Below are 16,471 nucleotides of genomic sequence, written 5' to 3'. Positions count from 1 at the left end.
AATATTCCACTCAGTTGATTAAAGCAATAAAAGCAAATAAAATTGAATAGAGCAAACAAAATCTAACATTAAAAGAATGTATATACTTACCATTTCCCAAGTTCACAAAAACAAGTTAACAAGTTAACTGTACATGGCAAAGTAAATCCTCAGAAATTAGCTTCTGTAGACCAGTGGTTCTCAAACTTTTTTGCCAAGTACCACCCCTGATGAAACCAAAGCATCCAAGTACCACCTACAAGTCATTTTCTCATAGGAACCACAGAAAATCTCCGTGACCAACATGAGCGAGCGCGCACACACTCACACATATAATTAATATAATAATAATAATAATAAACTTTATTAGATATAGCGCCTTTAAAGGTGGCTTCTCAAAGCGCTTTACAGAATGACAACAGGAACAACAACAATTAAAAATAAACAATAAAAAAAACACCATTTCAGTGAGAGGGGTGAACCTTTTTGGCCAAGCCTTGATAAAATTCACAACAGAGTCAAATAGATTTTAAATCCTCAGGCATTTTCTTGACGGACTAGGCCTCGTGGTGGATGCTGCAGTGCGTTCAATTCATATCTGGAGTAACCTCTAATTTGTGCAACTACACCGCTGTGTCGGTTTGTTGTCGTTCTAGCACCGTTTGTACAAACTCTGACGCATTTTATCCAGTCGATGCCATTCTTTTCGATAAATTCATTCAGAGGCTGAAATATTTGCTCTCATGTAGTTCTTGTTGGTAGCGGCTTACAGAACAGAAAGTCCTCATGGGACATACCCTCAAACTCGTATCTGACGTAAAGGAGCAAATTGGCCAAATCAAAGGCATCTACAGACTTATCTAATTGCAGTGAAAAGCATCTGCTCATCTTAATGCGCTCTATCTGTGTACTTTTGACATCATCTGCCATGTCAATAATTGTATGACTGACTGTATCTTTCGAAGGGGGCACCAAGTCGAGCTGTTTAGCAGCTTTTTCTTCACAAATAGTGTGGGGCTAACCTGCTTTAGCAATCCGCAAGCTTGCATTTTCCCCCGTTTCTGTTTCAGGAGTCCATCTTAGAAGTTAAAAGAAGTTTTTATTTCGTGCTCATGGGAGCGAAACACAGAGACGCTCTGTGTATTTTTCTCAAATTAACCTAGAACAGTCCTTAAATAATTTTCTGTTATCTGTCATGCTTTCCTGTGCTCATAAGATTGCCAGTTGTTCCAAAACCAAGTACCTCCATATTTGCTGAAGATAATTTTTTTTAATACAATTGGTCACTTACGTTTGTGGCACGCATTTCTATACTTTCCTGTGCTTACAAGATTGGCATTGTTCCAAAATCACGCACATTCTCTTACCTCCCTATTTGCTGGAGATAACTTTTTTTAAATACAATTGGCCACTTCCATTCATAGCACGCTTTCCTATACAATGGTATAGAATTACTGTACATAGTAGCTCTTGTGTCCACTCAAGTATTAGCACGTGCTGTATCGTAGTACGTAGGCTGCGTATTTGACACATAAATTAATTTTATTAAAATAGAAAATATGAAAACCCGTCCCAATTTTTCAGTGCACACAACACATTTCCAGGGTCATCTGGCGCACCACCTGGGGGCGCTGTGATACAGATGCAGCCATTCAAAATGAGCGGTAAAAACCCGCGGTGCAGTAACCAACCCGCAGGGCACCGTAGGGCACCGCGGTAAGTGATTGGCTGGCCAAAATGACCGACAGGGGCACTCGTGGTGCATTGGTTGGTAGTGAAAAGATTTAATCATTCAATGTCTTTACTGTGCACATTTCAATCCGCTTAGTTTTGAATATTTATATGGAATTTTACCACTAAAGGGAAATTTTAGTAGCTGAGCATAAAAAGAAGAGGAGCATAACGCATCTGAAGGTCATAAACGATATTAATTTTGGAACATAAACATACAGTATATAGCTGGTGTTGGTACTTTAAAGAAAAAAATACACACCAGTATTCCATTTCTCCCTAAACATTTTAAGCTTCGAAGTCTTTAACTAACGTGATACCGGAGTCAACAAGCATACTTTTAGAATTTGATTAAAAGGGAATATAATATGGAATCGCGTATCTAAAGAATTTAATAACGGTATGATTATATCCGTGTACTGCGACAGGGCTGTGTAGGGCTGTTTCACCTGCCTGTTCATGCGAGCTGTCTTGTAGCCTACTGGTCTAGGTGCGTGACTACCAACTGGCAGGTTGTGTGTTCGAATCCAGCTGGTGCTGGACTTTTCTTTTAACAAACATTTCTTCGAAAAAATAGAATAGCGATATTATGGACAATCAATTGACTTTTATATTTCAAAATATCGCAACATGATCGATATTTGCGATATTTTGAACATATCTTCCCTTCTGACAGCGGTTCCTGCTTCTAGTGTGTGTGTGTGTGCAACAGAGTAAATTTTTATAGAGAAATGGAGGCTGGACAGTATGCGTTACAATATAAACATTTATATTGATTTAAATCGTGTTCTGATTTAAATCGCAAACGCGTGTTTAATTATGTGTTTTTTAATCATAATGGCTAATGCATTTCTAGATTTTCTGTATGAACCAGCTTAGAGGTTCATACAGAAAGACAGCTTGTGTTTAAATTGAGTGTAAGGTAATTTATGCTTCTAAAGTCATGGTCAGCATTTATTATTGTACTGTGCTGTAAACTTTTTCTGTGCCTAGTCACATTATTTTATAGCGTTTTTATTGCATTATTAAATCCGGTGGCGCTGTGTGTTAGTTTCCTGACTCCCATGTCACATGGTCTGTGATTGAATCCCATAGAACTATGACTTTATTTTTTAACAAACATTTCTTTGAAAAAATGAAACGTTTCCCTTGGTCAGAGATTAAATAAAACCTCACTCGCACCAAACAAATTTATATTTCTAAATATCACAAAATACGTTCATTGTCTTCCAATCGAGTCGAGTTGACATTGGAAGCCTGCCACACCCGGACTGTTAAACCAACGCATTAGCACGTCAAAGCCCATCGAGGGTATTGAGCCAGTATTGGCTTTAGTATTCCCCCCCTCTCCCCTCAATTCAATTCAATTCAAGGTGTTTTATTTGCATGACAGATGGATACAAGCAGTGTTGGGTATGTATATTGTAACGCTTACGGCAGACAGGCACTGTGTAAGAGCCGGCGCACCAGAGCAGCGCACCGAGGGAGCGTCTGCATTTCTAACTTAGTTTTTAAAATTAGTCAAGCAATATGAAGCATCTCCTTTTACTTAGTGCCTGAGCATAAAAAGAATAGGAGCATACTGCAACGCGTGTGAAGTCCATAAACAATACTCATTTTGGAACTTAAACATACAGTATATGGCTGGTCTCGGTACTTTAAAGAAAACATACACACCAGTATTCCATTTCTCCCTAAACATTTTAAGCATCGAAGTCTTTAACTAACGCGATACCGGAGTCAACAAGCATACTTTTAGAATTTGATTAAAAGGGAATATAATATGGAATCGCGTATCTCAAGAAATTAATAACGATATAATTATATTCATGTTGCAAAAGAACTGCAACGGACATAAAAACTCCCTTGCTTTTAACAGAGCGTTCCATAATTTCTAACTACGAAAATGCCAGGTGAAAGGATTTGTAAACATATTTTGTTAAAGCAAGTCAGTTTTTTCCGCAACACATAAAAGACATTTTTCCAAGAAAGTTTAGCCTTTGTCACTAATGAAACCACTAAATAAAGACATAAATATAGAAATCTTAAGATTTGTTTTATTTAATGTTGGTAGCAGGATGAACTGTCAGAGTGTATATTTTGTCGCAGAGTTGCTGCAAGATGTTAACAGTGAAAAGGGTATTTAGAAATGAGTTATTTCAAGATGAAAATTTTCAGAATAATTGCAAATCTAGCAGGATAGAGAAAGCACAGAAAACTGGCAGTTAGATTGATCAGATTAGTATGAAAAGTCATTTAGCAAAGGGAATGAGAAGAGTGACAAACTAGTATACTTTAGATCTTTTTTTCTGAACCAGGGAAAATCTGATCATGTTTCCCTATAACAATAATAAAAAACTTTATTTGATATATCACCATTAAAGGTGGCATCTCAAAGCAATACAGTAGATGTAAAAACAGATAAAAGGACCACAGATTACAAAGTAAATGCATATAAGAAAGACAAGCAGTTAGAGGTGCTACCAAAATTAGAAAATGAAGCAGATACAGACACTAAGTCTTCTGAAAAGAAAGGTTCTGAGGTTAGATTTAAACTGGCCCTGGTGTGTGTGTGTTTGTGTCTGTCTGTCCTGTGATGGACTGGCGCTATGTCCAGGGTGTATTCTGCCTTGTGTCCGTCGCTTACTGGGATAGGCTCCAAATCCTCTGTACTGGATAAAGAGATTAGAAATGGATGGAAGTAAAGGCACTGTGTGGATGGAACTATACACAGTGTTAGAAACCCACTATGAAATGGCAGCATCTCACTGAGAATAAAACATTTTATAGTGCTGGCTTAAGGAAACAGCCTTTCCACCTCTCTTGCACATCAGTATCCATACCTAGTTATTTAAACAAATTGCCTCTAATTATAAACATCTTAATATGCTGGCTCTGTGGATCCGCATCAGCTATGTTTGCCCATTCCTTCAATTCATGTGCATCCAACACACAGTTCAACGCTAGCAACTACACAAAATCTAAAATATGAGCTCTACTTGCCACTTACAATACCAACAGTACCAGCTAACTTTAGTAGTGACATTTTCATGGATCTTTTTAACAATAAAATTTACAACATCAGACTTCAGACACAATTAAACAGGCCTCAAAAAAGTCTGGTACAAACATTTTCAGCATGGAGTAAACCGTTACTTTAATGGTATAAACCTTAAATGGATTCATATTCTCAATAAGATTTGGTGCTCAGTAACATGACTTAGAAAATGACAGAAGACATACGTATCATGCTTATCCTTCTATTTTTCATAATCGTAAACTCCTTAAGGCAGTTACATTTTCTCTGTTCTGACCTGGAGTTACAGAGAAATTTAAATTCTAATAAGAGATTTGTAATGAGGAAAGTCATACCAATCACTCATACAGAACCAGGATTTGCAATTACAATACAAATACTTTCTTTCTGTATGTGTTTATTTTGCAGTTTGAGTCTATGGCATTCCTTTGGGGGTCTATACTCCAAGGCATGACTTTTTTATGTATAAACATCAGTATTTACTGCTATTAATTACTGTACGATTTATAGTTGAAATCTGAGCCTAGATATAAAGTTAGATATAAAGTTAAAATCTCGACAAAGCAATGTAGGAAATACAGAGAAAATAAATCCTTTCTGACATCTAAAATCAGTTTTGATCAAGGTCTCTAAAACGAACAAGAAAAAGAGGATTTTCGGAGGGCAATTACGCTGTGTTTATATAGAATAAGTGATTTATGAGCAATCTAATTTCTTGTTCGTTTAAAACAGTGAAATGTCAGCTGCAAAAGATCGCACCAGAAACAGCACTCTCTCTGCCTGTCATAGACGTTCAGGAAAGGCTGAATGAAGTCATGTCAAGTACAATAATTCGGAGATCGATAATAACAGTTGTAGGACAGTATATAAGGAGGATAAGGATTTTGAAGTTGACTCGAAATCTGATAGGTAACCAGTGCAAGGACTTGAAAACAGGTGTAATACATCCCTGATAGGATTCTTGCTGTCATATTCTGAACATATTGAAGATTGCTCAGTGTGGATTTAATTTCCCCAGTGAACAGGATGTGCATTTATTAATTCTAGAAAAAAAGCCTTTCTTGATTTCTCTAGTTCTTAGTTTCTCTAGTTCCCTTTAAAATAAACTATTATTCCACAATGCAGAGTATTACATGGCCAGTATTTACACATGATATTTGTGATTTAAAGAAATTAACACAAGCAGCTTTTGGAGATTTAAGTGTTGGCTGAGTTATTGCAGGATAAAAGACTAGAGATGTTGGCAAGAAGAAGATAATTTGGGGAAAGCTGAGGAATACACTTATAACAAGAACACTTCCTAATGGGGTTAGGCATACTTTTGATGAAGATGATGAAGTTAACAGACTATATGTTTACATAGATACTGAAATAAGGATTGTATTTTAGATTATGTGTAGTTGCTGGCATTGAACTGTGTGTTGGATGCACATGAATTGAAGGAATGGGCAAACATAGCTGATGCGGATCCACAGAGCCAGCATATTAAGATGTTTATAATTAGAGGCAATTTGTTTAAATAACTAGGTATGGATACTGATGTGCAAGAGAGGTGGAAAGGCTGTTTCCTTAAGCCAGCACTATAAAATATTTTATTCTCAGTGAGATGCTGCCATTTCATAGTGGGTTTCTAACACTGTGTATAGTTCCATCCACACAGTGCCTTTACTTCCATTTCTAATCTCTTTATCCAGTACAGAGGATTTGGAGCCTATCCCAGTAAGCAACGGACACAAGGCAGAATACACCCTGGACATAGCGCCAGTCCATCACAGGACAGACAGACACAAACACACACACACCAGGGCCAGTTTTCCCATAAACCAATTAACTTACCAGTATGTTTTGGAGTGCGAGAGGGAGTCATATCACACATATGGAGAAAAACCATGTAACCCAGAGAGAACATGTAAACCCCACACACACAGGATGGCAGGAATTGAACCTAGGACCCCAGTGCTGCAAGATAGCAATGCTAACCACTTTGCCACCATTATAAATGGATGGATATCTTAGTTATCTTTCTAGTTCACAGGTTTGCATGCATAATTTAATTTTGAAAGCCACTGAGACATCAGGTACTACTGTTGTATTTATGAAAAAGAAACAAAACAAAAAACATACTAACAACTGTGCCATCCTACTCCTTAGTTAATACATTTTATTATTCATAAACAGTTAACATTGTTAGCAAAATATTTTGAATTATATTTAACCCTATTTTTTCTTTAGTTTTGTATTTAACTTATTATATGATAGTCAGACTTAATGTATATTTGAACAATGAAAATATATTTTTACAAGATTTTACATAAAGCACTTAAAATTAATATGGTTAATAATAGTAAACTGTAACATGCTGTAACAAGATCGGTTAAACTGCGAAGAAAATGCTTTCAGAGAAAATGTTTCAGGTGTGAAGAACATAGATCTCCAATGCAATTTCAACCAAACCTGTTCCCACACACCCTGCCCCCACTACCATTAGAATATACACAAAGCACTGAAATATTTCGAGCTAATGATCAGGTGACCCGAGAGAGAGCGAGAGAAACACCAAGGGGTGCGGAACCAGGGAACTATTTACATGGAAAACGGGCGATCTCCCCAGACTGTCCGCCCGTTTCACTGTTACCTGGATACCTCTTTATTTAGAACTCACTAACACTGATTTTTAGTTTAGAAGGATTCAAGTAGGGTTTTAGATGAAAGGCAGCGACCTTAATCAAGCCCAAATCACAATTGAACCCATTCAGAGCCTACATTACATTTTAGCGTTTCATTCTGAGCAGAAGACCCTCACACCTGAAGAAGGGGGAGGTGTTTTTCGCTGGAAATCTCGCCTGCTTCTACTTTACAACCGGAGTGCTGGCTGTGACGAATTAAACCGGTATTACAGGTTTCAATCACAGACCATGTGACATGGGAGTCAGGAAACTAACACACAGCGCCACCGGATTTGATAACGCTATAAAAACGCTATAAAATAATGTGACTTGGCACAGAACAAGTTTACAGCACAGTACAATAATAAATGCTGACCATGACTTTAGAAGCATAAATTGCCTTACACTCAATTTAAACACAAGCTGTCTTTAGCCCTCTAAGCTGGTTCATACAGAAATGTAGAGATCCAGGCTCAGAAGACACAGCTTCATTAGCGAATACATATGCAGGACAACTAGAGAAGACGTTTTACAGAGGATGGATTTTTAGAAACATCCCATCAGTGACATCACTGAAGTCAACTCCTAGGTACTGTAACTGTCGTGTGGATAGTTTCACAAGAATAAGACAAAGGTTTAAGCATCGCTTGTTCTAGATAAAACTGCAAAAAAAAAACAACAACCCATAATGTACTTCTTTGCGGCTCTGTTTGCCCAAATCATATATTCACAACGTGAAATCTAGAAAATAATATTACGTAACCAAAATCCGCAATATGGAAACAGAACCTGTGTAATTGTTGATAGATGATGTACTCGTAACATTTTTTCAAGACGAACTACAACATTTAAAAAATGACTTGTATGTACTTGATATCTCTAATCAATCCACGGGTCCCAGCACAAAACGAAACTAAAACACATACCGTTTCGCGCTTCTTATTAGTTGCTCAAAAGTAATTTGACCGTATGAAATGCATAATATAAACCTAGAAACATATACGTGAGCAGTACTTAAGCACTGTAGTATCGGTGTTAAGACATACCTCTCAAATACTGTAAATCAAGTTAAAAATATCTCAAGACCGATTCTGGTCATAATGAAACCATGTTTCTTGTATGTTTTCTTTAAAGTACCGAGACCAGCCATATACTGTATGTTTATGTTCCAAAATTAATATCGTTTATGGCCTTCACACGTGTTGCAGTATGCTCCTATTCTTTTTATGCTCAGCTACTAAGATTTCCCTTCAGTGGTAAAATTAGATATGAATATTCAATACTTAAACGGGCACAGTTAAGACATTAAATATACATATACATACTGTATACAGTACAGTTTGCATACGGTAATATGTTTATGTTCCTAAATCAATCTCTTTTATGAGCATGTGAAAGGCATGGTGAATCACTGTACTTTGCATGATTGGAAACAAATGCGTGATTGCGAAATGCTGTGGTGTTACTTTTACAAAGACGGTCAATGAAAAAAAGAATGTTGACCAGGGCAATACTTTGAGTTTACACTTACAGCTTGTCCAAGGTCATTCATTATTAATACTATTAGTAATATCTTCGTTAAAGACTTTGATGGCCACAGCCCAAACATGAGAGGTTGAGCTTTATTAGCTCCACCTTGCGGAAATTCCGGATACTATTATTTTGCTTGTCGTATTATAGGAGAATTTACGGTAACTCGCGGTATTTACCGGTAGCTTGCGGTAGACTGCGTACAGCGTACCGCAAAATAATGCGGTATCGCCCGCGCATTTTGAATGGCTGCATCTGTATGTATACCATAGTTTGATAACCACGGCTGTAGACTATATTCATATTTTATTCTCTGATATGTTAGGAACTTTTGCTCTAATTTTGTCATAACCCAAAGCAGAAGGTATAAATTTTCTTTTAGGTCTTGAGCTGACCTTGCATTGTTGTATAGTATATTTGATTTTGAAATGTGTGTTTAGGTGCTCAACTTCATCACCTGACTCAGGTGGGTCTGTCGAGCCGGATCAGTGCGTACCCTGGGGTAGGAAGAGCAGCTCCAAGCTCATCTGGCAGCTCAGGTTGGACTCCTTATCGTTCCGATGAAGAGTATGCAAGAGCTGGACATAACAGGGATGCTGTAAGTTTCAAGCTATATTTCCCAACCTTTTCCATCCTACAGCGCACCTACTGTACATAAAATAAATTGCAACAAACCACTCACCTCCACAAACACATCACTGGTTCAAGCACAGTTATTTAGTGTTTAATCTGAGTTTACCTTGAATTGCTTAGCTGCCTTATCCTGGCAAAAATCACTGATAGTGGAAAGTACATCAAACCTGAAAAACATAACTCACGGTGGCAGTAGGACTGAGATTCGACTGCCCTAAATCAACCAGAATGTGTTCAACTGAATTTCATCAAACTGAATTTTAAATCTGCATTCCATTCTTCAGAAAGTTAAACTTGAGCCAATATTGAAATATTCTCTGCACTTTCCACTGCAGATAAACTCAGCAGGATCATTGATCCAGTAAAAATCTTCAGCATGAACTAAACAAAAATTAAATAAAACCTCTCTTTCTGTCTTTTCAAATGCTGAGAAATAACATTGGTCTGGAGTTACACTGCTGGTTGGATCTGCTGAATGAGGCAGAGAAAACATTCTTTCTATTGTGCCTTGTGCTATATGTTCTGAGATCTGAAAATCTTAACCCAGTAATTTTTAAGTGCTGGAAAGAAGAGTAAGCTTTACACACCATTCTACATTACTATTTCTTTGCTTTTTTTCTCCTTTTTTCTTTGCCCTCTCCAGCTTTTTCACTCTGCTTTTTCATACCGTTCTTCACCTTCCATATTCTTCACACCCCTTCTTACTCTCATAGCTCTGACAATTCCCACACAGATGTCCTGCTTTTATATGATAGCACGCTCAGTGATCACACCATTCAAATAACACCAATAAACCTGCATTACACATGAGTGTGGCCTCACTCTCACGTGTACACATTAATTAGCAAAACTACACTGGTTAGTCCACTAAACCTAAGCCCTTTCAGTTTTGTATACTCACTGCTCTTGTTGTTTTGCAGATCATACTGTATGTGTATGTGCTTGTTAAAGCATCTGAATTTAAACTAGAATCATAGTGCTGGTGGGGAGCAGAACCAATTTTTCTTGTTTAATCCAGGATCTCCATTTTTTCAGATTTTATTTTGATGTTTTTATGTCAAATATCAATTACTTGTAAGAAACAATGATTTGTTTAAATTTTAATTACTTGTTAACTTTCATTTCCTGCCTCTGCTGATCTCTGCGGATTTTTTACAACAAAAGTGTCAATATCAATATCTAACGTCTAGCTGCTTATCTGATGAATACTATTTTAGAGTTTAAAAAAATCATTGTTTAGATTTTTTGGGGATATTCCTAGTTGTCTGTGGCATGAGTTGGCCAAAGGAAAAACTGTCTTCTCCCTCAATCTTTTTGCTTCTTTTTATTGTATTTACATTTTTCTCTGTGCCTTTTCATATACAGTAACAGGTCATAAAGTGGTATACAGGACACTCTCTTCATTCATTTCTTCCAGGTTCTGCCCCTACTCCTATGTATCCTCACTGCTTAACACCACACTTTACCATTTCACACCACTTAAATAAACACCCTTAATCCAAAATCCCTTAAGAGATATTCTGTCTTAAATTCTATGGTATTTATGGTTGAATGTAGCATTTAAACCTGGATCTGATGTTGCCTTGATGCTTGATAACATGTCATGAGCAGGCAGAGGAGAATCCTTATGTCAGAGAGGCTGACAAAGATAAACTGTACTTGTAAGCAAAAGATATGTAGAATCCCTAAACTCCCACTTAAATGAGAAAGTGAACATTAAATATTTTTTTACTGTGTATCAATCTTAGGTCCTGGGGTTCCCTGAATACACCTCATCCTCAGTGTTCCAGATGCCCAGGACATCTCTGAGGGAGCCCTCTGCACCTCCTGCCCACCTGCAGCACAATACGTTGGAGTCCTCTGGGACTGGATACCCCTCCGCTCCACCGGAGGAGTCCCCTCCCAGCCATTCCTCAGCCTCCCTCATCAAAGCAATCCGGGAGGAGCTCATGCGGCTCTCGCAGAAACAGTCAGCTGTGCAAAGCTTCCACAGCTGAAACTTGTTCACATCCCCTCAGTAGCCTCACTAGCCTCACTTTCCCTGACCAAAACACAAAGAAACCACCTGCTTCCCATGGAAGTTTGCCCACCCAGAAACAGAACCCCTCCATTCAACATTTCTTAAAATTTTGTCTGGCAGTATTTGTAGCAGAGAATTATAAAAATAGTAAGGGAAAGAGGCTGAAGACCCTTGAGTTTAACCAAATGGCATTCCCTTAGTCCTTTCAAATTGGTAATTTTGGTACAGGTATTCATGTCCCTTTATGGACACCTCTGGGTTACAGGGTGTTCACAGAATCTGCTGAACTTTGATCTGCTGCAATTCATCCTTTAATGAATCTGCTCTTTAAAGTGTGAAACAGTCTTTTCTGCCCTGCTCCTCATGCCAGGACCTGCCAATGCCTGGCCATGCTGGATTCCTGTGGATTCATTATTCGGTTGTTTGGTCTTAAACAGCGCAGCTCAGTAGACATTGCTTTAGCAAAATCATTTTTTACATCACAAACATCACTTTACAGCAAGATATTTTCCTAACTTGTACAACTCACCAACTGGACCTTCTGTTGTTTAATTTGTTTTTCTTCATTATAAAATTCAATTGCATTACTGTTTTCGTTGAAGTGCTTCCTACTATATCTTTTATCTTCCTAACTTCTTCTGGTGCTAAATTCAAGCTTTATATGTCCCATTCTGAACAGCACATTGCCTTTTGTTGTAACTGAGAGGGTACTGTCCTAAAGTACACAGGTACCAAGGGTTAGTGAGCCTTGATGTGAATAAATAAAAGGATAAAATATTATGATAAGACTGTATTAAACATACTGAAACTCCTTGTGTTCTCTGCCACAGAGGGGTCTCTTATAGATGTCTAACACAATGTCAACCAACACAAACCTCCAGTCTTTGCACAGTATAATTCACAGCACAACAGGCATTATTCATTATTCAGGTAAATGAAATGGTAAAAAAAAACAAGGGTCAACTGTCTTCAAAATCAGAAGTGTGCTGATGCCATATTTAAAAAGATTACAATGTACAATACTGTGTGTGGAGGTAAAATAGGTTCTAACCTATTTCTTAAAGTTCTATTGCCATTTTGTTTTTGTTGCTTGTTTTTTATAATCTGTGACATTTCAGGTGTTTTTCTTTGGATACCATTAATACATTTAACACTGTGCACCTTCTTACAAGGGTGACTCACTTTCTTTCATGATGCCTTCATCCTGAAGTAAGAAATTTGGAAATTTCATTTAATTATGAAACCAAATTTCTATATCTTAAAATCCATTCGCTTAACTTTTCATTTAGCAGTTTGTCTAAAGAGTAACATTTGTATATTAGAAATTTTGAAACTAACTTCTACAGTATCTAGAATGTTTAAATGTTTTTCAGTGGCCATTGGTTTTGAGACCTTCTAGCTAGAAAGACACAGCCAACCTCTCATGTCACCTCACTAAAAGAAACCAATGACATGCTGTACTGTGCTCTAAATCAAAGCCATGCTCTGTCTGACATGTAGCCTGAAGCATCAACTTCAGTGAGGTTGTACATGGTAGCCTTGCACTGCAGACAAATGTGGAAGAAGAGACACAAGGCACTGCAGTTTATTTCAGTAGATTCCAGCTTTTCAGTCCAGTTAGTAAAACAGGGAAGGATATTATTTTATCTGCAACACGATTGGACAAAAGGACAGTGCAGAAATTCAGTCTCACCACTATAACATCAGTATTACAGATTGATCTTTAATCTTTAACGAGGAAATGCAGTGTTGTTACTTAGTATTTCAGGGTAACAAAGTACGTTTGTTTCCCAATTTTCTGTTTACGTCTCAAAGGTGGTTCTGTAACAATCTGTGAAAGGCATGGAACACTGAAATTATATCACTTTATTTGCTATCGCAGTTGTATTGCAACATATTGTTTAATGTATTGTTGCTAAGTATTATTTAAATACTGGACTGAGACTGTAAATAACAGATTCATATTTAAATTCTGTAATATGGACTTCTGTATATTATGTGAATGAAAGACAATAGGTACAGTAACAGTATAATGCTCAGCCGCAGTGAAGAAACAGCTGTGGTATTTTCATCATTGGTAACTGTAACAATAAAATAATAAGGGTTTCCTGGATTTTTGTAAAAGGTTATGTTATCACTTCTCAGATGTACTCACAGTACAGTATGTCTGAAAAAAGTCAGAAATCCCTTTTTCTTTGGAATAAGGAACCTTGACACACTAGAATTGCAAGACGAAAGATTCTAAATTTCCTCTTGATGTCTTTATTTTCCACTTCTCGTTTTGTTTTTCAAACTTGTCCTACTGTACTTCTTCTTTTCCACTATTTGTGTCCCACAAGAATGAGATCTTTAATTTGGAATAACACCACACATTTCTTACAAAGTACTCAGTGGTCACATATAAATATGTGGGACAAGTATGCATTATGTGCTGGGTGATGTTGTATCTGTATAAAATGAATGATCAGGTCCTGGTTCAGTTAAAATAAAGTTCTGGTAGGGCAGCTCAGTACCAGCTCAGTGGGAATTGAATCTATTGTAATAGAGCACACACTTCATTACATGTTAAAATGAAGATACTGTACAGTATATAAGGAAATGATTTTGGGTCTACACCCTACAGTTTGGGTTTATTATTTTATTTTTTATGTTAATTGTTCTGTAATTGCTCCCAACTAAAAGAACCACACAATGTGTTACAATCCATTAAATCATTTTCAGATCCATCTAGTATTGTATCTTAAATCTGTCATCTGTTCCTGAAAATAATCTTCTTTTGTCATGATATTGGTTTAATCAAAGGGCTCAGACTGCACCTGGACTTTCTTCTGACTCTGAACTGGTTTGAAAACCTAGGATCTTTGTCTGTATCCACAAGTAAATTTCAAAGAGTAAAGTTCAAAGAGCAGAAATGAAGTCGTGCTCCGAGACCTGAAACTTGTAATGTTGGATTTATTACATACTGTACAGTGTAAGTACAGCAGTCAAGGTTTTGAATGCTGTTAGTACAATATTGTTCATAAAAACAATTTTATTTTTTTTAAATGTAGCTATTAAAATGTGTTTAGTTCTTGTGCTAGTGTGTTATCACATAGTCAGTGACCGCCCAGAGTTTTTAATATCCCTAGAAGTTGACTTAAACCTGGTTGGTTTTCCCTATATTTCTTTATAGATGGCATTAATTTTGTTTGTGCATCTATCCCTACAGTATTTAAATTATGATTATAGTTACACTGAAGTCATATCAATTGGTTCACTGACTTCATACGTGTGATTATGCTGGTGGTATATTCCAGATTTTTCCTTTTAAGATTTTCTTATTAAAATAGTCACCTCTTAAACTATTACTGGGTTGGCTTTCAAGACTTTCATTGCTGTGTTTGGAATGTTTTTTAATTACTAAAAATATGTAGATGTTAAACAGTAGATTATTTGTAAAAATGTTAAATAAAATATTGCATTAAATCCCATGTAGATCATGCAGCTGTAATTCACTAATGTTACTTTTGAGTGTGCTGTGGCATCTTGATAAACATGTCTTTATTTTTAAAATTTTAAATCTGATTGGATTGTTCTTTAAAATTCTGTGTATGATAATGGTTTACACGGTAGTTGAATATAAGCTTGATAACTTTAGTCTTCATTACTTAGGAGGTACTGTAGAATAAATTGCACAAGATTTAAAGATACAATTAGATACTGTATCTACCATGCATTTGATGAGATTCCTTAGCCCAATATGTGCCTTATAATTTTACCACACCTGTCTATGAATATTTATGTATTTTTTGGATTTTCATAACAGTGATGTAACAGATTTTCACGGCCTGCAATTAATGAAAAACACCTAAAATATATACTTGAAAGTTCAGATATTAATTTGTTCTAACAATAGATTAATTATAACACAGTATGGTGCATTGTCATTCATACCTGTTTACACACCTGGCAGTCATTTAACCACCTTATGAATTATATGTTGCTTTGATTTTCCTAAAGTATATGTACAGTACATTTTTCCTATATGTTTGTATGTTTCTTGTTTTGTGAAAAAAAAGAAAGTTGGCCGGTCCAGCTAACAGTTTGTTTAATGAACTGCATGTTTCTTGACATTGTGCATGTCTATAATAAATACTAAGAGTATTAAAAAGAAACCAGGCTTTGTTATATAACAGAAGACCGAATCCTCCTTAGTTTTAAAAGTGTCCTCTTTCATTTATAATACTTCCTGTAAAATACGGCAAAAAATCTTTTTATTTAAATTCACAAGATAATATAAAGTATAATCAATTCTTCTTTCTTTCCGTTTTCAAATCATCCTTTATTTTTTTATTCTTAGTAGTTATATAATAATCATGCAGCACATTGGGGTTTGTTGTTTTCTGTAGACTTTGTAGTTTTCTCTCCTTTACTAGGGGACTAAGCACTGATGTTCTCTAACCAGTTCAGATGGAAGTTGTTGGAGGCCTCAGTATCAGTCTTCTCATTTCTAGGATGATGCCCACTGATCCCTTCTTCACTGGATCCAGAATAAAATCATTATTTTGTTGTCCTCAGGTCATGTCCAAAGCACTTGATCGACATGTATATCCAAAACTGTGCTTATTAAATTAAGATTACATGTTTTGACTAAACGTTTTACTTGCCATTGACACACATTATCAATGGATAAATTATATATCCGTCACTTTAATGCTGTATGTGAGGACATACCTGTATAATTCAAACTCCTCTCCACAACACAAACAAATGCCTGGTCTATCTTGCACAGGGTAACAGTATTATCCACTTCTGCAAAATGTCATGGTTACTTTTAAAGGCTAAACCATGACCATTTGTGTACACCATCATACACAAAATCACAACACATCAGAG

General features: G+C 36.5%; 1 protein-coding gene across 1 annotated transcript in view; it reads left to right on the top strand.

The window, feature by feature from the left end:
• LOC148829210 (UPF0606 protein KIAA1549-like) overlaps positions 1-15,063 on the top strand; it is a 76,790-nt gene extending 61,727 nt beyond the window's left edge. Inside the window, exons 22-23 of the mRNA XM_088922584.1 lie at positions 9,384-9,541; positions 11,325-15,063. Of these exons, the coding sequence (XP_088778710.1) occupies positions 9,384-9,541; positions 11,325-11,573 (407 nt within the window). The 3' untranslated portion in view covers positions 11,574-15,063. The remainder of the gene's footprint in view (positions 1-9,383; positions 9,542-11,324) is intronic.
• Positions 15,064-16,471: the final 1,408 nt, after the last annotated feature.

The sequence above is a fragment of the Atractosteus spatula genome, chromosome 8, assembly GCF_055471065.1.
Source record: "Atractosteus spatula isolate fAtrSpa1 chromosome 8, fAtrSpa1.hap1, whole genome shotgun sequence".
Classification (NCBI taxonomy): domain Eukaryota; kingdom Metazoa; phylum Chordata; class Actinopteri; order Semionotiformes; family Lepisosteidae; genus Atractosteus; species Atractosteus spatula.
This window is presented reverse-complemented; position numbering and strand designations above follow the sequence as displayed.